Source organism: Empidonax traillii, unplaced genomic scaffold (assembly GCF_003031625.1).
Source record: "Empidonax traillii isolate 1590-97213 ecotype Southwest subspecies unplaced genomic scaffold, ASM303162v1 scaffold1:size7828297, whole genome shotgun sequence".
In the NCBI taxonomy this organism is placed as follows: Eukaryota; Metazoa; Chordata; class Aves; order Passeriformes; family Tyrannidae; genus Empidonax; species Empidonax traillii.
The window spans coordinates 3719477-3745314 of record NW_020955194.1 but is presented as its reverse complement, the minus strand read 5'-3'; the positions used below and the strand labels follow the sequence as shown (position 1 = coordinate 3745314).

The 25838-nt window shown below is 38.6% G+C and overlaps 1 protein-coding gene across 5 annotated transcripts in view; it reads left to right on the top strand.

Moving 5' to 3' along the window:
• The window catches only part of SYTL5 (synaptotagmin like 5), an 85661-nt gene that overhangs the window by 6107 nt on the left and 53716 nt on the right, over nt 1-25838 (top strand). For all 5 annotated transcript variants that reach the window (XM_027886728.1, XM_027886551.1, XM_027886642.1 and 2 more), the window contains exon 2: nt 20479-20986. In XM_027886728.1, coding sequence (XP_027742529.1) covers nt 20868-20986 — 119 coding nt within the window. In that variant the 5' untranslated portion in view covers nt 20479-20867. The remainder of the gene's footprint in view (nt 1-20478; nt 20987-25838) is intronic.

Below are 25838 nucleotides of genomic sequence, written 5' to 3'. Positions count from 1 at the left end.
AAGCCATGACCTTGCCCATGACATTTCACTGCACTCGTGGAAGGAAGCAGAAATGTGTCAAGATGATTTGTGGGACATGAGTTTTGAAAGTGCACGTTCTCATTTCAGTGTCTAAATAATTAATGTAATATTGTTTATATCTGAATTGAAATGATGAGCTCACTTCTGATTAATTTAGTGAAAACGTTTTAATATTAGTTTGCCACACTATACTTTCAAATAGGAAAGGACTGTGTTTGGAAGTAAGAGCAGCTAACTCCAGCCTTGGTGGAAGATTTGAACCACTGATACTTGCAAAAACATCCTCACTAAATCAGTAAGCATAAGGCTGACAATTGCTATAAGTGTTTCTGACATTGTAATTTTTCCAAGTTGGGTTTTAAGGGAAACAAAGGAAAATAAATGTTTTAAAGGATTTGTCTTCAATGTCCCCATCCTTCAACTTCCAGTGAGATTGAAGTTGGGCAATTAAAATCACCTACAATGTCCATTGGTAATGGTCATCTACAGTGGCCAATATCTGACCATTTTCTAGGCTTGTACCTGGACAGAATTCAGCTTATGCCTTCAGAGGTTTTGACAACAGTGTATTCCTTACGTAGAAAAGGAAAGTCTTCCTACAACCTGCCTCCCTGCATGAGTCAGGCATGCACAACATCCAGAAACAAAACTTGTGAATCAGTTTTTGCAAGGTAATGTTTAGTTCATCACTTTTCAGAACAGAGTTAAACCTTTTGGGCATGTTTAGAAACACTCTACATATTTTGTGCTTTTGCACGTTAAGACTGAGACCTTTGGCTCAATGATAATGGTGTAGAATTGTTTTCCAATGCATTTGCTGCCTTCTGAAAACTGCTCTTTCTCTCTCAGGCTCAAGACTCAAGGACTTGTTCCTGGATAATAGCACAAAAAAAAAAAAAAAAAAACCTCTGGGTTTTCTTTTATCTTGCTTTAAAAGTCTTTGCTTTCAACCTCCACTGAAATGACCTGGCTGAAAGTACGCTTTCTGAATAAGTGCAGTCCATCTTTTGTCCCCTCCCTATACCTGCTCCCATCATGAAGGTTCATGAACCCCTGCGCTCATTCACATCTTGGTTTATGAGGTGGATCTGAGTCAGTGCTGTTACTAAAAACAGGGTAATTTCATTACCTTCATTTTAAACGTACTGCAGACTGATTCAGAGGCTCACTATGTCTGCAGTAGGCTGCCTTAAAGTGCATAGCAGTATCACAAATAAAGCTTTTTTTTGTCTGATCTTCCTCCCTTTAATTGAAGAAGTAATATTAAAACAACAATAACTGTTTCTGAACTTGAAATCTGGGCAATATCATATTTCATTTGATACCAAAAACGTAGCCGTAAGACAATATAACATGGATGATTGCAAGTTTGTTTGGAGTGTGTGTTGATGTGTATGACATGTATCAGTAGCACACAAACGTCTGATCTCAACTTTGAAAACCCCATGACTTGATGAAAAGTGAGAGAACTTTAATTGCACAAGCTGTTTATGGTGGAATGGTTTATTGCACATGCTTTGTGTAGTACTTTTTTTTTTAATTGTCCTATCCTCAAAAATCTAGAAATATCTTGTTTGATACTCTTGTCTTCTGTCTTGATACAATTCTTCCGATTCTGATTGGAAGTAGACCACACCTCATGGATAAACTTGCACTTTTTTGGAACTGCGTTTGTTTTTGACATTCTCAAAGACACCCCATTTGACCTTCTGGCTCTTGTTAATGTTGAGGGAATGAGACCAGGTTAAAGTTTTTAATTGTGACCTTGGAGGAGCAGAGGAATGGCAAGAGGAACCGTATAATGTATCACCACTTGACAGCCTGACATAGAATAGTGAGGTTTGTGTTCCATTCTTTCTATATGGTTTTTTTTTTCTTCTGTTGTTGTTTTTGGTTTGGTTTTTTGTTTGTTTTGTGGTGGTTTGTTGTTGTTTTGGTTTTTTTTGAGAAGGTAATTCTAATGACAAAATAAGTGTTAACAACACAGGAGTCACTAAATGGGATGGACCTGCTTGTCTTACTGCAGTCTCTGGTTTTACAGCAGATACTTACGTAGGTGCAGGCTGAAGCCAGAGAAAGAATGGCAGAGAGGTGGGGTTTTTTTCCCCTTCTGACTTCAGAGTGCTCTGTCCCTCGTGTCATTGCATTGGGTTGAGATGCAGTCATGGTCATCAGAGGAGGAGCTGGGATCTAATGCATACCCAGTTGACTGAGTCCTTTCACTTGGCTTCAGGAGCAGAGTGAAAGCTCTAAATGAGTCATAGAGTGGTTTGGGTTGAAAGGGTCCCTACTGATCACCCAGTTCCAACCCCCCTGCTATGGACAGGGAAACCTTTCACTAGACCAGGTTAGTCAGGACCCCATCCAACCTGACCTGGAACACTTCCAGGGATGGAGCATCCACAAGTTCTCTGGGCAATCTGTTCCAGTGCCTCAAGACAATAAAAGGCATGTGGATGTTCAACATTGCAATTCAAATATAGTCTGTATAGTATGAAAGCTGTAGGTTTATTAAAAAAATAATTAATAAATTTGTTTGTATACACAAAAAATCTGGCAAGTTGGTTTACAAAGAAGATTTATTTTTTGTTAGATTACTATGCAGATGTTTTCAGACAGTCCTGCTTGAGGACAACAATGAAAACAATGCTCAATTATCAATGCATAAACTGAGAGAAGCCTGAAAACATTCTTCCCGTTACTGCAAATATTCTTGAGCTTTGCTGACAATGTAAGGCCCTTGCTGGTATCTTTCCACTTTTTTTTTTTTTCCTTGATTAAGAAAATAAAAAGACCTGTAAATCCTAAAGGATAAAATGCATAGCAAGATATTCTCTTTTCAGTATTGTAAGCAAATATGTAGACAACATTTTGGAAAGCAATGCACTAAAATTACATATATGAGGTCTTAAAAGTGTGCTATATTTGTGTTCCTGCTGATAAATAATTCTGGTATCCTTCTATGGAATCATAGTTTTACAGATGTTTTCCTTTACTGCAATTCTAACATGCATATCCAAATAGTTTTTAGGTGAAAGAGGAGCAGCAGTAGGATTATGAAATATCATGTCTCAGGGGGCAGGAGGGAGTAAGCAGGAGGCCAGTGACAATTAGCAATCTGTGCTTTGTGGTTTAGAAAGAATTTCTTTTTTCCTCCCAGTGGGTTTCTCTTTAGTTTTGAAGGACCTAGAATACCTAAGCAGATTGTGGCTCATTTTAAAAGCGTAGGGAGAAACTTGCTCTTTTGAAAGATTATCTTAAATTAACAGTGAGAAATACCTCTAATGCTGAAGTGGTACGATGTTCTTTGTTTACTAATTAATATGGATAGTGCAAAAGAAAACATCTGCACAGCACCCTAAAAATGAGAATCTTTCAAATGGTCAAGCATTTAAGAAAATGTTTCTGAATTAGCCAGATATCATTTCCTTTTGTATTATAAAATGTCTGCATCCTTAAATTAAGGGACTATGACCATATTCTTTGAATTGACTATTAATACACTACAACTTCTCTGTTAGTTTTTAAGGAATCCCACAGTGTTGATCCACCCAACTTATTATAACTACATTTCCAATTAATACTTAATGGAGTTTGAGAATTTTGATTAATAAATACACAGCACAGTGCTGTGTATTTTGGCTTTCTGCTTGTGCGAATTTTTGAACTTCAGCAGTATAATATTCAGTAGTAGAGGCTGACTTCTCTCGCTGTATTATGAAACCCCTGATGTATAATGAAATGTAAATTGAAGGTCAGAATGAGGCAATGTGTAAAAACAAGTGAGCAGTAATGATCATGATGGTGTGGTAATGAAATGCTTGTGTGGTACTTCGAATGTTTTGGATTCCATAGAAATGAATGGAAATTCTACAAATTACACCTTTTGGATGAAAATGTGTTCAGTGATTCTAGCAGAGTGTGCTTTAATGTGCTCAGTGACTGTGCTGGTTTATTGCAGTTCCCTGGCTACCTGAGACCTTCTGGTTTTTCTCTAACAGTTGTAACAGAACATTGTATTAAAGTGTTGAGTTTGAAGGAAAGTAAGAATTGAGCTGAACCCAAAAGAACAATATAATGACAATTCATTTTTCTTCAACAGATCTGCAACAGTTTATATTGCCAGAGGAATTGGATCCCTGTATTTAAAGCAGTTTAAACTAGGTTCTTTGTTCTAGTGGAGAATTCTGTCTGGCACAAGGGATAGGGGGAGTCCCTTTAGTGTTCTTCCAGACACAAACTAAAATGGCTAATTCTCTCACACGTGGGCACTCACTCAGATATGAGCACCCCTGCACATATGAAAGTATACTAGAGGCTGGTAGCAGAACTGGAGACTGGTAGTTCTCAATCTTTAATGAAGACTCAGATCCTGTGAAATTGAGATATATGGATGCTCGTGGGGGCAGATTTTAAAGGCAAGCTTGAAAATCATGGCAGGCTTTCCAAGGTTTGTGCCAGTTCTGGACTGGAACAGCACCTAAATTGAATTGGTTTGAGTAGGTTTTATTCTAGAGTGAGCTTAAACAGAATGATTCTTGCAGTCACGATGGCTGAAACACAAAGAAATTAATTGTTTCAAGCTCTAGCAAAACCAGATAGTTTTTCACAGGTCTAATTATTTTACTCTTGGAGTCCCTTTTCCAATCCCCTGTACAATAGTTCTTCACTGATTTATTCCAGTAAAGCACTAAGAACAGAGTGACTACTTTTTAAAAATGCTGTTACACCTTCCCCCCATTAAAAAACTGCAAGTATTTATGTATCTGGAGACCTCACTGGGGTTGGGGGTGTGAGAAACTCTGACAAAAGAAAAAAAAAACAGGAGAGCAGTCAGCCAAATGGAAAACAGCTAAATAGGATTTAAGGCTTACAACCATTAACTGAGATACTTTGCAGTGAGGTTTCATGACCTGTGCTAGAGCAGTTTTTCATGTCCTCTGAGACCGAAGCATAAAAGCACTCACATTATGCTAGAAAGCAAAGGTCCAGGGAGGCTGGTGTTTCAGACTATGAAAGAACAAAAGGAATGGAACAAATACCAAAAAATACCTTCATTTTCCTCCCCACAATTCTCCATAACTCTAAAATTAAATGGAACCAGTCTGCTTCCTTAGTTAAATTTGTATCTGGACTATTGCAACTAATAGACCTAATAGTCCAAAAATCAAAGTAAGCTTTCTCAATTCTGTGAAACCTCCTAAACTGAGTTGTTTCTATACTAATACCCCAGCTATTAGTCCTGAATTTCAGTGCCTTGCTCTCTCAGTCTACCAATTTAATTAATTTTTACGCCATTTATAGTATTGCTTTAGACAAGAAAGTCATCAAATGGACTGTTTGGTTTGGTGTGTAGTGTTCCTTCTTTTTATTAAGCAAATAGTTTCAGCTGTTCAAGAAACCTGAATTTCTTTGCTTAAGGGATGACACAGACATTTATGCAAGTCCTGGAAGACCCTCCCTTCTGGTAAGAGTGAGACCAGAAGAACAGATAGAATTAGTTGATTCAGATGTTCTATAAGTGACACAACCAGCAATTCTTATAGATCAGGTTGCCCAGTATGTCTTGCGCAAAGTATGTTTTTAATTTTATATTTATTTTATTTTGTAGGTGTGGTTGATTTTTGTTTATCTGTTGGTTGTTTTGGGGTTTTTATCTTCACATTCCTCCAAAATCAGCCTAAATTTGATTATTGGGAATTTGTGTCTTCATGTACTCGGTAGCTTTGCCAAGTCTTTATCAAACTTGTGTGAGCTATGCCTTCCCCCAGAAGCTTAAAATGTGGTTTTAACCAGATAAATTGTAACAGCATCTGCAAAAAGATAATCCCTAACACAAAATGCATCCTATTCTGTTTTTTTAAGTTTGAAGTCCCTGTCCTACAACTTGTATATGAATTTGTGAAAATGAAAACTGCGTATACCTATGACCAAGTACAAGCAATGTGGTGGGTTTATTTCCTTGCTCTTTTCAAAATCTTCCTCTAAAATGTGCCCCAAAACTTGAGTGTGAGTACCATGAAAACTTCATCTCTGATGGGTAACTTTGCAAAGTTGTTAGAAAATTGACCTTTTATAATGGAAAAAAAATATCAGTTAGTTTTTAATGGAGGGGCTTCGTGGCCTAATGTTATATGCAAAGTAAGAAAGAGGGGACCCTGTTTGCCACAGAAAATAAAAGGATGTATTTAGTAATTTGACATATTGTGTGTGTTTTAGCAAAATGTCTGCCATACCCATAACATCAGTGAGCCTTGTGGTCCTTGATGTATTTTTCATTGAGATAGACTCTTGAAGCAGAAGGGGTTCTTCCTGTGTCAGCTGAGAGCTGATGTACAGAGAAATTGAGATTTGCTGTGGTTTGCATGTGGTGGGTGGCAATTGTTTCTTCTTCATATCAGCCTGCTGCTCCTCTTGAAGGATTATTGCTTTTCGTATTTTTACATGGGTTTAGAGATTCTCACAAGTAGTGGTGAACTAATAATTTACATAACAATATATCACACAGCAAAAGGGCTTAAGAAACTTCCCAAGAATTCAGATATTTTATAATAATTACATGAAAATTACTTTTATAGATAGAACTTTTATTTTAGAAATTCCTGTGATAAATTACTGAGGAGGCACAATCCAATTGAAGTGTTAGAGAGAGCCAGATAATACTAAATCTGTCTTTAAACGCCTTGAAATGAACTGTACTAAGCTTTGCCTGCTACTACAGGAGAAGTGACTAAATGAAAAACTGATGAACATTTCAGAGATCAATCCAAGTAAGATACCAGGGAAGGTAAACTGGTGGATGGAATTTGAGAATAGTTTCATGTGATATATAATATGTAAGCACGTAGGAGTATTACACATTCCCCAGCATTCTGCTGAATTTGACAGTCTAAATCCTACTTACCCAGTTCCTGGAAAATGAGCTGTCTGAGTAATCTGTGTCTAACAATTAAATGGTCACCTAATCTTCCTTCTCAAGCCTGGAGGGTATGTTATATATTCATATATTTCTGTTCCCTTTCTCTCCACAAGTCATGAGTAGTCTTTTTATCAACTGGTAGCAATAAGGCCGGCACTTAGTACATCCAGGATTAGTGGATTCATTTATTAAACCAATTTTAGTCCACACCTAGAGACCTGGAAATCTAGCTGTGCTTCTCCTTTTGCCTTTATAGGTAGGACTTCCCTGTTTCCAAACATATGACTGTATGTAAATAAACTTTTTTTAAAATATTTTTTATTGTAATTTTTATTTAAACACAATATTTTTTAGTATCCCGGCTTACTCCCTTCACAAACAATGAGGAGAACATCCCACATGTGAGATCATCTCCCATGCAGCTCCTCAGTGATTAACCAGAGACGGCCTCTTTTGATCCACCCACAATCCCAGGATGATGCTAGTCTAGCTTGATGAAAAAAAAAAATCAAATTTTGCTCATATGTGGGCAAGGCATCCTTGGCCCGTGACATCTCCAAACCTCTTGTTTCTTTTGCTCTGATGTGCAGACTTGTATCCTCTGCTGTGTTACAGGAACACACAGCTCTGCCTTGAGCCATGGGATGGATGATTCCTGTGCACTTCAGGTGTTTTGGAGGGGTTGGATCTGTACAAGGAAACTACACATGGGATTGGGCCTCCTGGTGCTTTACAAGCAGCAGAGATGCCGAGGTGTGGTGCAGCACAGTAGGTTTTATCCTCCCCTGTTATCCCATCTGCCAGGTGTGTGGTGAGCTGACCAGACACATTTACTCGCTCAGGTTCACAACTGGGGAAAAGCACTAAGGTCGCTGTGAAGGAGAGTGAACAATAAAGGGAGCCTAAGGTAGGAGCTGAGTGAATCTGATAGATGAGATTTGACAGGTCGTCTTCATCTCTGATGGTAAAATTCTCCTTGAGAGAGGAGAAATGAAATGTTGAGAAATGAAGTAATTACTATAAAAAAGTTGCTCAATTCTTTTTTTTCATATTTTTTTTTTGTGGGAATTCATGTTGTATGTGCATTCAAGCTGTAAGCAGAAAATAAGTTTTTCAGGCGATGCTGAAAGAATTGTGAGTAATCCTTGCAAAGGAGGCTTAACGGTGGGTTGGATTTCTATGAACATGATGGAGCATACCTGGAAGTAACTTTTTGGGCCAGTGCATGTGAAACTCAGACATAAATTCCCTAAGGCTTTTTCTAGTGCTCATAACCCATTGCAGTGATGGGACATTCCAATCCTGTTGTAGCACAAAAAACGTAAAAATATCACTACCACTCGTTACACCCACAAGTTCTGTAAAGTTTCTTATTTATTTTTGCAGCTGATTGAACTTCAGTCTCTTTATGCACTTAATCTCCTGACATTGTACTAGAAACATTGAACTATAGAGTAGAGTATTGACTGATTTTCCACAGTTTAGTGATCATAATTGTTGAATAATTAAACTTCAAATGTATCTATTTATTAGTTTATCAAATCTTCTGGGTAACAGCCAAAATATATCAAAATTAATTTATCATGTCTTGGTTGTGACATTCAGTGATCCTTTCAATAGAAAAGCACATGCCAATCTGCAACCATTTCCTCTTCTTCCTGCTATGCACCAAAAAAAAAAAAAAAAAAAAAAAAAAAGGGTTCAAGCTCTAATTTAATTCAAGGAATGCTTAAACTTTTGTTGTTGTTAATAGAGTGTTGTTCCCTGCTTGAGCACCACGTTTCCCTGTGGCAGGAAGCCTTTCTGAGGGTGTTCTGTGCAAACAGCTCAGCATCCCGTGGTCTCTCTATGAATATTTGAGTTCATACTGTGTTTGACCTATGGGCTGGCACAACTGCCCTGCAGAGCTGTGCCACAAAACGGGCTGCTAAACAATGCTGAATTCAACTAGAAAGTTCTTCCACCTCCCATTCTCTGTTGTTTTGTAATGTACTGTGCTTCCATTTTTAAGAGACTGTTCAGTAATGCTGCAGGTGTAGCATTTGTATTTCATTTGTACATTGAAAAGGTGAAGGAGTGGAGAGACGAATGCTGTGAATCTAAATTTGTTAAAAAGTAATGTAAGAGTTTCTAGGACTCCTAATTTAAGAGGAGAAGGAAGAGCTGTTCTAAGGATGATTTAATCTGTTGTTTTAGTAAAGTCTTGATGTTTTCTTAGTAATGGATTAAAGTACTAAAGTCAATGTTGTCTTCAGATACTACTTTTAGGAAGTACTTAACTACCCCTACAGAGAGGGTACAGGTTGTCAAAATGGATCAGGTTTGCCTCTGTTGTTGTTGAGGCTGGTCTGTAGTGTTTTGGGTTAAATCTAAAGCAACTGAGAAATTAAAGCTTCAATGGTCTGTTTCCAAGTACAGTCCCCTCAGATTGGAGAAGAATATTTTATCCTTTTGATATGCTTTCAATAGCCTAAGGTGTGTTTTCTATGAGACTGTGTTTCTTGTTCAGTAGGTCCTATGTACCAAAGACAAAGCAATGTTATTTATTTTTGTGTTACCTTCTGATCATATTTTCAGCTTTCAAACATCAGTTTGAAACTGTGATATAGGCTTTACCTGCTGCTGCTTCTTCTGCATTATGCAGCCCTAATAACATTCTCTGTGTCTTGACTTTGATATTTTTGGTTTTGTTTTTGCATCTTTTTAAAAGCTTACATAAGAAAAGCTTATAGAAATATGAATCCCTTAATATCTTCCAAGAAGACTGTGTCTCACACTTGGAAAGGACATTTAGCTTCTTTGTCTGACTTTCTTGGTGTCTCTTGCTATCCTATTGTTGGAAATTATTAGCTTTAGAATAGTACTGATGATTTTAAACAAATGCTGCAGATAACAGTTTCAGATTTTCAGTTGATTTTAGATACTCTATTGAATATGAATACAGAAATGTGATCATGTTGCTTATAATGGTGTTTCAGTTTATCAGTTTTCCTCTGTCGCTATCACTTTTTACTAAACACAGTCATTGCTCTCCTGTTCTGCACTGGTGTGTATGTGTGCCTGTATAAAAAAAATGTATGTAGTGTATAAAGGTAGGGGTTTTCCCATTAAAAAACAGGTCTTGTGGCTTTTTGGAGGGCATAGAGAAGCCTTTGAAAGGAAAGAAGAGGATGAGTGAAGAGTTTTTGTTCCTTATAACAAGGTGAAGTATTTTACACTTTAGGGCCTGACGCTGGTTGTCCATAAGTTTCTTTAAAATCATATGGGATTACAGATGCTCAACATACTTGAAAAATCAGTCTGTCTGTAACTGGAGTGTCCAACCATCAAGAAACATTAAATTACTGGAGTGTTTCTTTTCTTGTCCTGTCACAAACCTACAGGATTTTGCTTTTCTAACTAAAAATTAATATATAAAAAATACTATATATAGATCATTTTTTATAAGGTACTTGGATACATATGTACAAGTATGATAAAAAAAGTTAAGTCTTCTATTAACTCTGTATTTAGGAGTGAGAAAATGTGCCACAAATGAGACATGGGCTGTATGGTGAATGGTGAAACTTGGAAGAAATTTGGGGCAGCTGCTTTTCCATAATCTTTCCTGTGTCTTGAATGGAACAGAAGTCCTGTGGAAAATAAAATTTGTGGTTATGTAATATTTAAAACTTCTTCATATTGCTAAGTGATCAGGATAAAAACTGACACATTTTTAAGATGTTGAACAGCTGCAAGTCTGAGATAGTACAAAAGACTGTGTCTAAGGCACTGTGACTTAGGGGTTTTTGTTTTGTTTCCTGAAAAATTCCAGGAATATCATTCACAATACAACAACAATTACTTTGGGGTTTCATGTACACACACAAGCTTAATTCCTGAGGATTGGAATAGTACTGATTCACAAGTAGAGTTACTACAACATATTAACTTAGGATGATCAGAAAGTGATTTTATTTGCATTTTTTTACTGTGATTTTTGGAAATATTACTTTAGGGGCTTTAAATTAAAGAGGAAAACTGAGTTTGCTGATTTGCAGTAATGAGAAAGGAAAGAGTAAAGACACAGATGGAGTCAAAAACATGCACTTTTTTTCAAAACTGGAGAGGCTTATTCTTCTGTCATAAAATAAGACTTCCAGTTCTTGTAGGTCTTTGTATGGTCTCTGAGGGGACCCAAATGGTTATCAGTGCCCAATAACCTACACATAGAAATGTGGGCAGGATTTGCTGGTGGGTGGCGTTTCAATACCAATGGGCAGGGAAGGTGACTTGATCCAATATTGGAATAAGTCACAAAAAAAAATTCTCTCTTTTTTAGCCATATGGGTTTATCATGTAGGGAGGTGATTTTTTTCCTGATTATCCTGGAAGATAAGATAATCTGTCCCACTCAAGGTGCATGCATGAATCCTTTTGAGATGGCCTTCAAAGCTGAGAGCATGAGCTGTGTGCAACAGCAAGCTGATACGTTGGTGTGGGGAAAACAAAACCTACACTGAATCTCTGCTCCCAGTGAGTCAGTGATGGAATAGATAAATCTTATTAACCTTTCAGTAGTCCCAAACTAAAACTGTCCTTATCTCTCCCATGTACTCCCTGAAGGCATTTATTAAACCATAGTTGCCACATATGACATGTGAGGAGAAATGCTCAGCAGTGGAACATGGGTATCTAATATTTGATCACTGGAAAAAGTGCAACTGTATCCACACTGGTAAATTATTAACCATGGTCCCATAAATGTATCCTTAGCTTCTAAAACCTGTGTTGGTAAATGAGGAACTTGGCTTCGCAGATCAGGCGGTGATGGGCTGACTGCTGTAGGGTAGCAAGAGGCAGCAGCAGTGGCAGGAGACACTACTGTTGGCATCTCCTGACTGTGTCCTTGCCATCTTAGAGATGTTCTCTCTAGATGAGGGCATGGGGCCACCATCTCTTCCTTGCTGGCAGACTTTGCCTGCTCTGTGTACACTGGACCGTCTCAGAGATGATTTGTCCTGTTCTGCAAGATCTTTCATAGATTTCCCACTGGAAGTTTGCATCCACTGTGCTTTCTATCTCAAACCCTGATCAGTGAGTAGTTTGACCCTCACATAATGATAAATTTTGGTATGATTTCAAGTGGCATAAGCTGTCTGTATTGCAAATGTAATCAAAAGGCTGAAACACTTGCTATGCAGATGGCTGGAGTAAATCTTGGACAAAAGGAGGCAGAAAGCTGCTGCGAAAAGGTCAAGTTGTGATTAATATCCCATGAGTGCAGCTCTGCACAGTCTTTCTCCTGAATAATTTGCCTTTTGTCATTTCACCTACAAGCTAGTGTCCCAGTAATATGTTGCCTGTGCCCAACACCTCTCCTTCCCAAAACCTGGAAAAGTCACCCTAGGATGGTGAGACAGTCTGGAATTTCACTTCCAAGTTCTTTTGCCTGTAGTGCCAGTGGAATTACATATCTAGCTGAAAAGCAGGAGAGAGTTATTGAATATGCAAACAAAGGGAATCAGTAATAAAGAGAAGTGATTGAGGGTTTTTCTGTTAGAGCAGAAGCTGCTTCTCGAGAGCTTTTGTATCTTCCTACTGTTTCTACAACACCCACTACTATTATATTATGGAATTGATTTGACAAGTCATGGACAGAAGGATAGATAAGAAAGCTTGTGATCTTTTCTTACAGTTAGCATTAAGCACCATAGAATAGTGTATGATAGGTAGCGTTTATGCCTGAAAAATTCAGATCACTGCCAAAGACTGGAAAAAGCCTCAGGTCTAATATGGTATTTCTGCAATGGAAATATATATTTTCGGTCATGTTCTGTAAAGTAATCTTTAGCACTTGCACCAGCTCCCTTCTAGTTTAAAGCACTTCCCACACAGTGATCCATCGTGCAGCTTTGAACTTTACTCCTCCAGCCCTGTCCCTGGCTACTGCTCACTGATCACTGCTGAAGATTGTGCTGCCAAGTAGCTGTGGCACTTTTTGTGCAAATTAGAGAGAAGCCAGGCAGTCTGTTCAGCACCAATAACTTCAGCTGCATGCCCTTTGCTCAGGAAAGATCCATCTGAGGCATTGGATGGGCTGCACTGAGAGGGCAAAGGGTTTTAAAATGACAGTGAAAGCCATCCCAGATGTTCCTCTGGTTTGATTAACAGTATTTTTGGAGGAATATGTCACTTCACTTTGTTATGCAGTGTATGAAAAACAATGCTAGTCCTGTGCATTCTGCTGTCAGACTGTCTGTACGGGCTTTTGCTGAAGTTGCTCTTTGGATTCATTGGGGTCCCAGAAGATGAGACAGCAGCATCCAGTTCTTTTCTCACCGATCTGACTTCTGGTCCTCAGTCACATGTGTTGTAGGGGTGCTCCCCACAGACCATCTCCTATTACTTTGGGAGGTCTTGGATAGGTATCTGTGTTACAAATCTCACCTTGGGAAGCAGAGGGAAGACTCCACTTATTCCACGACCTCCTCTGCCCCACTGAAAGGGATCCTCAGGACTCTGATAGCTGAGGCACAACCTGGACTTCAGACAGACAGCAGTGTAACCTTTGAGAATACATTTTCTAACCAGAATTTTGTGGGATATTTTTCTTTTCTTCTTTTTTTTTTCCTGCTTGCCAAAAGAAATTTGGAAACTGATATGCTTATATTTGCAGACTTTCCAAAACATGCCTATTTTGAGGGACCTTCAAGCTTTATTTGCTGTTTGTAGAGAAAAACATTGTACCATGGTATTTAATGGAAAACAAAACAAGGCAACACTCCAAGCTCATCCCAGTTTCTGATTAAGCTGTTTGTATTCTCTGGTAGGTTTCTGGGTAAGTGTCCTTGTGAACAGCTCATTTGGTATTGCAAATGAGAAGCAGAATGCATTTGCTCATGTGTTTTGCATGCCTGCATTTGAGGTAGTCACGCTTCATCCCCTTCACAGTCAGTGGAGAGAAATGGATGCTACCAGACAGGGTTTCCTCTGACCTTTTAAAAATCTCCCTATGAAGACAAGGTGAGTCATGCCCTAGAAATGCCTGTTTCTCTCTGTAGCTTTTAGAGAGGGACCGGAATGATTAGGTCAGAATAAATAAGAGAGATCACAGAGTAGAATCTTAGGATGGTTTGGATTAGAAGGGACCTTTAAAGGTCACCTAGTCCAACATCCACACACCCCAACCCCATTTTGAGCAGGGGAATTTCCTAAAGATTTTTCACACCTCTACAGAGTCAAGCCATATAATGTATGATTAGATGCCTTTGGTGTGCATGAAAATCAAACTTAGTTCTTCTCTTTTCCAGTTGCTTTGTTAAATCAAATAGCAAGTTGTTATTATTATTGTAGTGGAAAATGAGAGTTACTGCACTATCCTGTTGTTGCAGAAAGGCAAAAGAGCACCAGACAGGCTGAAGCACTGGAGGAGTGGATTTCTCACCTCCTACAAACATACACACACATGTGCCATGTGCACATTTCCTCATCCAAAGCACTCGCACTCAAGATCTGTATTCCCTTCTCCCTAAATCCAGAGCAGGTGGTGGCTTGGTGGATGCTTTCCCAAATGGCTGCTCTTGTAGGTGCTAGTTCCCTCTTCTCTGATTCTGCAGCCTGACAGCAGTTCCTCAGCAGTCTTTCTGCAGTCCCCTTGCAGAGCTCAGGGAGAACAAATTTTCATTTGTTCATGAAGAAAGCAAAGTCATTGACAGAATTTTTTCAAGTGGACTGAACCTCAGATGAGTCATGAGTTTTTCTGTAAAATGAAACATTTGATGGAGTTAGGGCACGTCCTTTGGAATACTTTCAGTTCAGCAAATTAGTGAAAACATTTGGATTTGCTAATAAATTTCTATTGTAATTCTTGGAAAATCTTCATCCATTCCTATATAACATACTTACTGGTGTTTTCTGGTGAGAAAATTGTGCTAGGGGAAAAAAGAAATCAAACAAACCTACAGATATTACTGCCAATAATTTGCTGAAATTAAACAGCTACTTCTATTTCAATGGGAGGAAAGGGTGTCACAAATTTTTAAAAGTAAAGAATTGATAACCTTTCTTCAACTTGTCTTAGTTAAATTTCGTAATGGTGAGTCTTGGCTAAATTCATAATTTATTCAGATATTAAACAAAACATATGTACTGTGAATATCAGAACTTGTTTTACAACTGTGCATAAATCTATCCTACTGTTCTTTTCTATTTCATCACAGAAAGCATACAGACATAGGGATTAACTTCAGTGTATTAAGGTAAAGTTCAGTACTGAATGGATACTGCCTTCATACATGCTGTGACTAAGCAATAAGACTGAGATGACTCAAGCCCTAAGTCATATTTTCATGGCTGATTGAACGTTGCACAGATGTTATTTGCTTAACAATAGCAAAAATATTTTTCCTTCATTCGTTCTTCGATTCAGATCCGTTTGGTTTCTTTGATTTTGCAAGCTGATTCGTGGATTTTCTCTCCATTCTTACCCTGGGAAGTATCATCTCTTCTGGCTAAATGCTCAGCCAGGAAAGTGAACCACGTTTACTCCATGATGAGCGAAACAAAAGGAAAAGGTTGCCACCCTGTTGTGTCATCCTCCCCACTCCTTGCCTCCTGTTTGTAAGTATAGCAGCTAAAGCAGTGCAATACAGAGAAGACTGTTAGATATTTGCTTATCCAAAGCATCACCTAAGGGGTTAAGTTCTCTCATTTAATTGTTTTGTAGGATCTCTGGGGAGCGTGGGCTTGTGTTCACAAGTGAACTGCTTGGTGTACTCTCTAATTCTGTTCTGCACTTGCTCCCCTGCCTGCATGCACGTTGCCTTTTTCCCAGTGTAGTGCACTTGAAAAATAAGCCAGGGTTGTTGGGGTAGCAGCCAGCAGCGTGTTCCATGGGGAGCTTTTGCCGGGCAGTGGTGTTCCCTGTTGATGAGGTATGTAACCTGACTGGGTAGCTGCATGAACATAAATTTCTATAGCAAAGAAACAGAAAATGTAAGTTATTTTTTTACAAATGCTTTTTTTGTCTTACTTGAAGGTTTTTATAAGGGATGAAAAACAAGCATTAGGAGTCCTGTAGAAGGAGCAAGGTTTAATGAATGCTCAGGCAGTCAGTGCTGAGCTTAGTCTTAGCTCTCTTATTTGTATAATAAGGCAAGTTAATTTACTCCTTTCTTTCACAGCAAGGTCTACTTTGTAGACTTAGTGAGCTTTAACATTATTGCTTTATCCTTTAAACACTTGTGATTTAGATCTTGAAATGTTATTACAGTAATTCTAGAAATTAGATACAGCTCACAGGCATTGTCTGTGGTTGGAGAGAGCTCTGCAGTCCTGGAGGTGGGTGTATGATAGCTTTGCCAAGACATGACCAGACAGCTGGAATTGTGCCTGACCTAAAAATGAAGTGCTTCTGAATCCACTGTGTTTGTTTGATTAATGAATCTGAGGTTTTTCTAATTACTATTAAGTCAAACACACTTATACTACAAGACTTAGAGATAGGTAGACTCAAGAAATCAGATTTTTAGCTTTTCTCTCAGCTCATTTTCACTCCAGTGCACTGATACCAACTTGTATGTGCTTCTAAGGTCTCTTCAAACAATGTTGCTGTCAGTCATACATGATCCTTTCCTTAATGCAATATATGACTTGCCAGTTCATAAATCTCCTTGCTCTTATATCAAAAGATCTTTGAAGTTTGCTCTTAACCAAAGAATCTGCTTCCTATTTGCATTGTAACACTAAGTAAACCTCTCAGTTTAATCCACGTGGAATTAACCAATATCACATTCAACAAGTATGGTTTGTTTTTCCTTTCTTGCTACTTGATTTCAGTGTCTTGACTTGATCTTTGTCACCTTGCACTTGTGCTGATTTTGTGCAACAATCATTTCCTGGTGCTTCAGTCCCTGCTGACACTTCATTTGCTTACCTGGGCGTGTGCACTCTGCAAACACATTGCTGAGAAGTGAAGCTGGTTTTTCTTGCTCCTGTTTATGGCATTCTGCAAACTCTATGCTTATGTGAAAATAGGAGGAGAAACCAATAGAGAGAAACCAATAGGAGAAACCAATGGCCATTAGAGTCTCCAGCGTGGTAAACTTTACAGTGGTGCATTTTTGTGTCTTTGCTATTTTAGTAGACCTAATGTGGGCAGTCCTTTCCTTCCTTCCTCCATCATCAGCTTGCATGCAACAGTGGGCCTCTGAGAAAAGAAAAATAACTGTGGATATGGACCATGTTCTGGTGCCATCTTAGTTTTGAATTTTAATTCAGACCCCAATATGAACTAACTCAGGATACACTGGATTTGTGTGTTCTAAGCAGTATTTATATGAAACGTGCCTCTTTAATTTGAATGTTGAAGCTGTTTGTGCTGGATTTAGATTCAGCATGCTGTGATACATAGTGCCAGCACTGAGCTGGGAGGTGGGAGCTGTGGCTACCTGCAGCATGTGGAAGAAACAGCAGTGCCATCAATCCTGCTCCTGCAGAGTTTCCAGCAAGGCTGTTGTGCCTCATGCAGTTTTGGCCTGAGCAGTGGTTGGTGCCTCTTCAAGAGATTACGTATCTTGGCTTCTTGTGTGGCAAAAAGCCAATCACAGCCACTCCACGTGCTACTGCTGATAGGAATTTCTTTACTAGCATGGAAATACTGTTTATGTCTGTCCCAAATACACCACAACTAGTAAATATCTGTACTGCAAACAACATTGTTGGCAAAGAATATCCCACCAGTAGCAGTAGGTGAAGTCTCTGTCACTCAAGCAACAGGAAGCAATGCTGCAGTTCCTGTATCGCTGCAGTTCCTGTATCACTGCAGTCAGGGCACGTGAAAAATGTTGCCTCTATTGCTGAGTCACTAAATTGTTCCATGTACTGGCTTCTGGCTAAGTAAACACAATGGCTCAGCAGTGGGAGTAATGTCTTCCGTCAGGCAATTTGATAATAGCGCCACTGAAGAAAAGAGGATAATTCCTTTCCCTTCATCTTGCTTCCTTTCAGCTTTGTCTCTGGAGAGCAGGATGTCTCTCCTCCTTCCCAAGAAGATGGGGGAGAGATGAAGGGAAAACATTTCGGCATGCAGATACCCATTTTCTTACATACAGCCTTGGGACTGGGTCACAGTGGAGGAGGAATGAATGAAGTGACTCCTTGCTCTGAAAGTCTGATGTCAGATCATTTCTTTATTCTGACTTAAGAAATTAATGATATATCTATATACTGAATGTAAATTAGAACAGAGCCCATTCTTTTAGGGGGCATTTTTCCATGTATCCTAATTTGCCTTTCAGTGCTCCTCAAATGCTCTGCTGTGTGAACTCTTCACTCACTTTTGGATTAAAACAACTACATTTCCTAACCAGCCCCAGGGCTGCTTAATAATACATCACAAGTCTGTTAAAAGGGGCATTGTCACTTCCTAAAAGCTGGCTGTTTTCATTTTTAAACCCTACTGCTTCACAATTCAGCTCTTGTCAGCTAATTTATTCTGGACCATTTAGGAAGAGCAAAAGCAGTTCAGGAAAGGAGAAGAGCAAATTTTCCTATTAGGTCTTAATGTGAAATACAGGCTTGATCTCTAATCATGTGTTGTCTAAATCAGGGAAGTCTTTAAGTGGTAGCTTGTTAAAAACAGTATCTCACTACTTATTAGTCTCCTTTCCCATAGAGCAAGAGTTCCTGCTGGTTGTGCTATCATTGTTCTCTTTGTTCAACAACTACGTGTGTAGCAGAAATGTCCACCACTTACCACAAAAGGTAGGGGAGCCAAACCAGATGGTCTCCTGCTGTGAGGTGGGGGATGTTTTGATACGTCTTGTAGCAGCACGTGGCACAACGACAGCACTGTCCTTAGGGTTTCAACACAGAATTTGTCTAATTAGGCAGGAGTGATGTAGGATGCAAGGACAAGGGATTTTTCACTAGATTTGTTTCGTGCAGGGTGAAGATATCTGCACTATCTTCAGTCCTTGAAGTTAGCCTTGTAAGAGTAACATTATCTAAGAATTTGGAAAAACCTGGTTTATGCAAAGTTAACTGCAGCCAGTACTTCAGCTGGCTTAGGGTAGAGAATAACACCTAGGTCAGGAGAGTAACATATTTAGAAGGAAAACTGAGCAAATAGCAGCTTCTCTTGAGCTAAAGCTTCAGCAGGTAGGCAGTGTCTGGTTAGGAAATATAATTTTTGAGTGGCAATTTCATAGTGCATTAAAAAAAATCTGGAAGACAAGGTGGATCTGAACCTTAATGTCAATTAGCTGGTAGGTACAGGTTTTTTGGACAGAAAAAATGAGTTGTTCCAGCATCAGGTCTGTTACTGCAGCCCTGAACACAAATGCTGTGTTGCTGATGTGTTTGAGGATCTTGGAGATTGTTTCCACCAAAACAATAAGGGTTTTTAAGGCTCTCATTGGTGGGTTTTCTACCTTGCTAATACTGAGATCGTTAAAGAGGCTGCCATCCTGTCTCTTTTGGAGAATATTTTTCCTAACTGACAATATATTTTACCTACATAGAACATTGTAAATTTGTATTTTTTTGACAGTTGCCAAATCACTCTGTTAGGTGATAAAGATAGTTAAAAACAACAAGATTTTTGTCATAGGTGGGAGTGAAGGATCTATTCCCAGGAATGTTCAGTAAAAAAATAGCAAGAAAGCCACAAAACCCACTGTGAATGGAATAAAACTTCAGCTGATTTTAATTGTTCTGTAAGAATAGAATCTACTAGAAACATCCTTCTGTTAGTGTTTATAACATGAGTGTAATTTGGGACTATCTGTCCATTTGGTAAACTTTACAATGCTCTGCATTATTCTCTGTATTGTAAACTCTTACACAGCTTCTGTTGTCATTTCAAGACTGTGATGATTTCTACTCAAGATTCAACACCGTAATCCAGTTGACAGCACGAAATACCAGAATTTTGTTGAATAGAGAACAGTCCAGTGATTCTGCTCTGCTGTTTCTAAGCCAATCTCACCTGGCATTTAGAGCACCATTAACCTGGAGATCAACTGTAATGTCAGGTTGTGCTTGTGGGCAGTAAGAATAATTCTTCCCTTCTCTCTTTTGTTAACTTCTTCTTGTGTTCTTCTGCTCTCTGTGCCTTCAGACCTCCTAAATCTATCCTTTTCCCTACCTATTCCTGAGCATAGCCGGGGGGTAGTTCTGCTTGTTGATCTGTGGCTCCGAAGGATCTCTGTTCATATGGAATTTAGATCTTACCTGCTTTCTACCTGCAAGTGCTGCCTCTGCTGGCAATGTTGTGTTCTGTGGTTTAGGATTTCTTCACTGTAAGAAGCTCAAGGGAGTGATTATGGCATGGTGTGTTAGTAATTTTGGGTTTCATATGTGCCTCCCTGTACCGAAAGAGAAATTTTCCAGGACTATTAAGGATTGACCATGTTAAAGGGAACATTTGTGGCTTTGTTATATTCTGGAAGGAGTACTAATCTCTTTAGAGTTAAAGGAATAAAGCTCAGATGTCAAGTTAACCTTATGAAGTGGTTTTTCTCTTCCCTTACGGGCATATTTGTTTTGACTTTCAGGTAGTTTGAAATAAATATACCCAACTGTTTTGTGGTTCCAAACTACAACTATTCAGGAAGTTGATTCTGCAGCTGCCCATGAATGCACTCTGAAGGCCTGCAGTGTGTCAGTGAGCATTAGTCAGGACCTGAGGGCATCCAGTAACCGGGAAAATGACTGACTTCCTCGAGGAACCAACAAAGGAGAAGCTTTTATTTCTTGTGTAGCTGGAAGGCTGAGCAATACAATCTTGCCACCCGGTGAATTTAAAGAAGCATTTTTCGGAATACCTCTTGACTGTGTGGATCTTGCAGCTCTGACACAAACGTGCCTTTGGACCTGTGCAAATAAATCATTGGAAGAACTGACTGGGTGAAGTGGTCGTTGAAGGAGTGACTGTTGGAGAACCATGACGAAGCACTCGGAGGTCATCAATTTGTCATTTTTGTTGGAACACGAAAGGGAAACAATATTGGGAGTACTGAAGAGAGATGAATATTTGAAAAAAGTTGAAGATAAAAGAATAAGGTAACTCTTTTCGTCATTGTTTTTAAAAATATGGTCAGTAGATGCTTTTGTGGTATGCAGTGAAGGTTTTCTAGATGCCTCAGGAGAAGGATGAGTGCTGGGAGATGACACAGTTAATAGTAAGTCCAAGTAAAGTACGCTAAAAAGGAAATTTCTTGCTACTGTGGCTCTCTGTAAACCAAAATCATGTCCATTGCTTCAAAGAAAAGTGTAAGAAAGATAACAAGTGCAAAAGTACGTAGCCCTGGTTTATAAATTTCAGATTCTGTAGATTTAGTTTGCTGAATTTCCCCTGTGAGTGGAAGGCTTTAGTAAGGCTCTTGAACTTTCTTCCTCTGAGAGGTGCTGTACATGTGTGCCTTTTGAGATAACTGCAGCAGAGGAAGTTTGGAATGTGTCAGAGGGAGAGAAAGTTGGCATCTGCCTCTTCAGGACTCCATAGAGCTTGGGGAAAATGCAAGATGATGACCTTTTATTGTTGCGCTACTTACAGGACAGGGAGGAAGAGGAGCATTTCATTTTTCAAATGACTGAGATTTGCTAGTAAATAAATAAAACTGATAATATCAGGTGAGGATCTCAAAAGTCACTGTTGGGAGAAATAGAACAGAGTTCTTGAGTTCTTTTCTGGGGAGAAAAAAATCAAAGTTCAGAGAGCAATGTGTGGGGGCAGGCTGAGAGTCAGCTATTTAAGATGATTCAAATTGAGTTAGTTCAGCTCAGTATCAATTCTGCAAAGGTCCCTATGTTTTTCCAGGATGTTCTTGCTGCTTCCTCTCACTTTTCCAGACCGCACTTTTAAACTTTTATGCAGTGCTTGTTCTTAGAATTAGGCTTAGTGTGGATGGATGCTGTGGGTGAGGCTTCTGAGAGTAATGCACGGCAAAGGGAAGATTCCCAGCCTTTGCTGGTTTCTTTCCATGGATTCCAATCCAGACTGCATTGTTTACCCCTTTGATTTTCTAAAAAGCGTTTTAGACATCGTGCATTGCAGAGATGTACATTCAGCACCTGCTGAGGCTTCTACTGTGTAAAACTATCATTTGGGAATCTACGCAGAGTTAGCCACTGGGTTTGGAAGATATTCTGTGTCAAGAGAACCAAGTCTAAGTGCAATGCCCCTGCTGGTGTGCAGCCCATTTACCCAGGGCAATGTAGTGTCTTCTCTGAGTGGGCTAAAACTGGTTACTGCTGCTACTGTCAGACTGGAAGGGAAACTGTTTCTTTATGGTGATGGGGACAAAGTAATCATTTTATATCCTTAATGGTTTGTCAGATGAAGAAGAAAACAGATGGAGCACTGTTTGTTCTAGACATTGTTCTCTATTAAGTAATAAGATAAAAATTTCAAATTAATTATTTCAGTTTTCCAAGGTGGTGGCCTTGGAAATGTGTGATGGGCCACTAGTTATCTGTCAAAGGCATCAGTATGAAGTGTATCAGATCACTGGCTTCCTAAAGCCCCAGAAAGCTTTTTTTTCTGCTATTGTCACTTTCTAAACTCAAGTGGAAAGCTGAAAGTCCTGAGGTTTTGTGGGCATTTTTTCCTGTTTTGTTTTATTTGCTTTCTTTGGGGAGTTTCGTTGATGTTGTTTTGTTTTATTTTGATGTCTTAACCCCCCAAATTTTATGGGGTTTTTGGCACTACTGGAAGTCACTCTGCCAAACCTACTGAGTCTGAGAACCCAAGGGATCTCTGGAAGATACGGATCAGCAAAGCCACAGGCGATCTTGGCTTATCAGTGTTTTGGTACAAATGGAGAGAGCAACCTAAGAAAATGCTGAAAATTGAGTTAATCTGAAATATGTTAATTAGGATAACTAATGATGCAATGTGATGCTTATGCATATTTCTAGCACCTGTGGATGAACCAATTGGTTTCAGATTCACTGTCACTAGACTCTACTGTGCCTGATAACAGTGGAATGCAGTCTATAAAGGATTTCTAAAATGTAAAAACTATAAAAAATTGGATGGGTATCTGCTTCCTAGGAGACTTCTTAATTTTTCTTTCTCAATACAACCTGGCAAGGATATCTAATTGTGCCTTGTAAGTATACTTCAGAGGAACATTTGTTGTCTTTGGAATTCCATTTGGTACAATCTGCTATATATTTAACTGAAGTACTTTGCAAAAGAGCAAAGTGTTTATTTTTTCAAGGCATTTTTCACTCTGGAAAGATGCTTACTTGTATATTGTACTGAAGAATTTTTGTCTGTTCCATTCTTTCTGAATTCATTTGATAATTATTTCTTTCTGTCCCTATTAGTCTTCAAAAGCCACTGTAACTTGAAATGGTCTTGCTACTCAACATGAAAGCAATGGTAAATGTAGGAGAATGTCCTAATAACTAAATTATTAAGGGTTATTTTCACTATCACTGCTCATATTTGTGTTCTGGAGTGCAGGTGGTTGTTCTTTTATGTGACACCCAGGTATTTCGCCCACACGTGAGAGAAACACAGAGGGCAGCAATTTCTCTTTCTGATGTCTAGTTTTGATAATACAAATAATCAATCTCTTTAATAGAGATTATATTTAATTTTCTTAACTTTGCATCTTGCATGACTGGAAATTTTCTTTGAATATTGATTTAAAGCTGTTGGTAGACTACTTGTGCAAATCACCTACAGTGTTCTAACGTTATGATGCTTTTGACATCAGTTAAATTATTATCATCATGATTTTTTTTTTTTTCAAATGCTAAGATTATTTGAGTAAAATCATTAAACACAGCTACAACAGCTAAAAGTAATGAACTTGACCATACTGAGGGTAAAAAAGTAGGGTTGTTTTTTTAACATGTGAGTCAGGACATGCTGAACTGAATGTCTTGTACTGAAACTTGTATCTTTCTCCTTATCTCCCCATCCTTTTACTATGATAAAACATTTTTGTTCTTTTAAGACCTTTTTTATGAAAACAAATACCACATTTCATGTGTAGTGTGACAGGTCATGAAGTCAACATGAAATTGAAAGGATGTATTTGTGGAAAGGGAAATGTACAGTGAAAGTGTTTCATTGAACTGCTGGTGGTTTGTTTCTGTTCCATCCAACAGCAGCCCCACTGCCTCCTCCCCAGCTGTGGTGATACACAGGGAGCTGGGTCTGATGGTCATGGCATTTTGTGTTTGGAGTTATTTGACATCTTCATGTCACTATTATTCTGCTACCACAGAGCAAGCACACATGGCACAGCGCTAGTGTGTGTTGATTTGTTACCTGAACTATTTTCTTAGAGTTAAAATACAAAGGCTCTTTTCGTTCTTTATGGGGCTAAATTATGAATGCCATGCTTTTAGAGGGGGGGATAAAAGTGTAATAATTGCTGCACTGAGAAAACAAAGAAGGAACATTCCAGTTTCTTCCAAGGAAAGGGCTTTAATGGGTTATTATTAAGTAATTCCCTCAGCTTTTAGGTTGCCAGAAGAATTGCCCCAACTACAGATCTGTATCGGCAAACAAAGTTAGTAGTCCTGTCTTTTTCGTTTAACTAAAATGTCATCTCCTTATCAGTCCAAAGAGATCCATGGAAGCAACTTAAGAGTATTAACTTCATTATAATGCAGAAGAAACTGTTAGCAGGGACACCACCATGTGGTAGCTACGGGCAAGTACTTTAGAAGGGGGGAAAAAAGAAAGAATTTTGAGGAGTGGGGATGAATATTAACCTATCTGCTGAGTATACATTTGGATTTGTTTATAAGCACAAAATGATTGCAAGATATCATGTATAACATGGTGCATCATCTGTGTTTTTGTAAAAGTGTCTATAAGTATTTGAAGGAGAGAGTCCATAAGTTATGGCATATTCTCATCTACCTGTTTGGGAAGTAACAGAGTTGTTACCTGGCTCAGTCATTTGGAAAGTGAATTTAACGGTTTAACAAATGGTTATTCTTTGAGGTAGAGACTTCTCCATCAAAAGTAGTTACTATTGTCAGTACTCTAATGTAGCGTTCCTTGTTTTGGTGTCCTGTGTTCTTTGAGAATGATAATCCTTCATTGCCAGAAGAATTTCTTATGGTGACTAATTCTCATATTCTGAGTACAATTTATTTTATCAAAGACTAGTAAGAAACCAACCAGCAATTTGCTATACATTTTTTAATCTTAATAACCATTTTTATTGGAGAATATGAGAGAGTTATGCAGAAAAATGTTCATCTGTGGAAGTTTGTTATCATTGTGGTATCCAATATCATTTTAGTTCCTATGCCTCCCTTCTGTTCTCTGGTCTGTGCATTCATCATGCCAGACCTCTATTTCTTCACAAATTCACTTTTGCCTTTTCCTGTTTCCTTGCCTTGTCACCAATATGCCTCCATACCTGGGTACTCTTAATACAGGTTTTATCACGCAGACCTGTTACAAAAGCAAAATGGGAAAATCTGTGTTTATTAAATAAGAATCTAAAAAGTGCTTCAGATACTCAAGCAGATTTTACAATGCAAGGAGACTTCAAGGGAAATTGGGTATAGCTCAATTCCTTTTGTGGATTGTCAATAGTACTTATTGTTACTTTCAACATACTGTGCCAGATGGTGGTGGGAATCTTGCTGAATTTGGAGAAGGTACTGAGGATCAGTCTGGAGAGAAAACTGCCTTTCTTCCTCATACTCCAGAAGTATGTTGATGCACCTTCCTGCACAGAAAAATTCTCTAGTATCTAAGTTAACAACTGTACAGCTTCAGAAGGAGGATGTATCTATTCATCTGTGCAGGAGTAGTTTGATATATTAAATTATTTTTTTCTGCTGAAGCCTTTGGTTGTAGTTGGTTGAGGATGGGAAGGGTTGCCTTTTTTTTTTTTTTTTTTTTTTTTTTTTTTTTTTTTTTTTTTTTTTT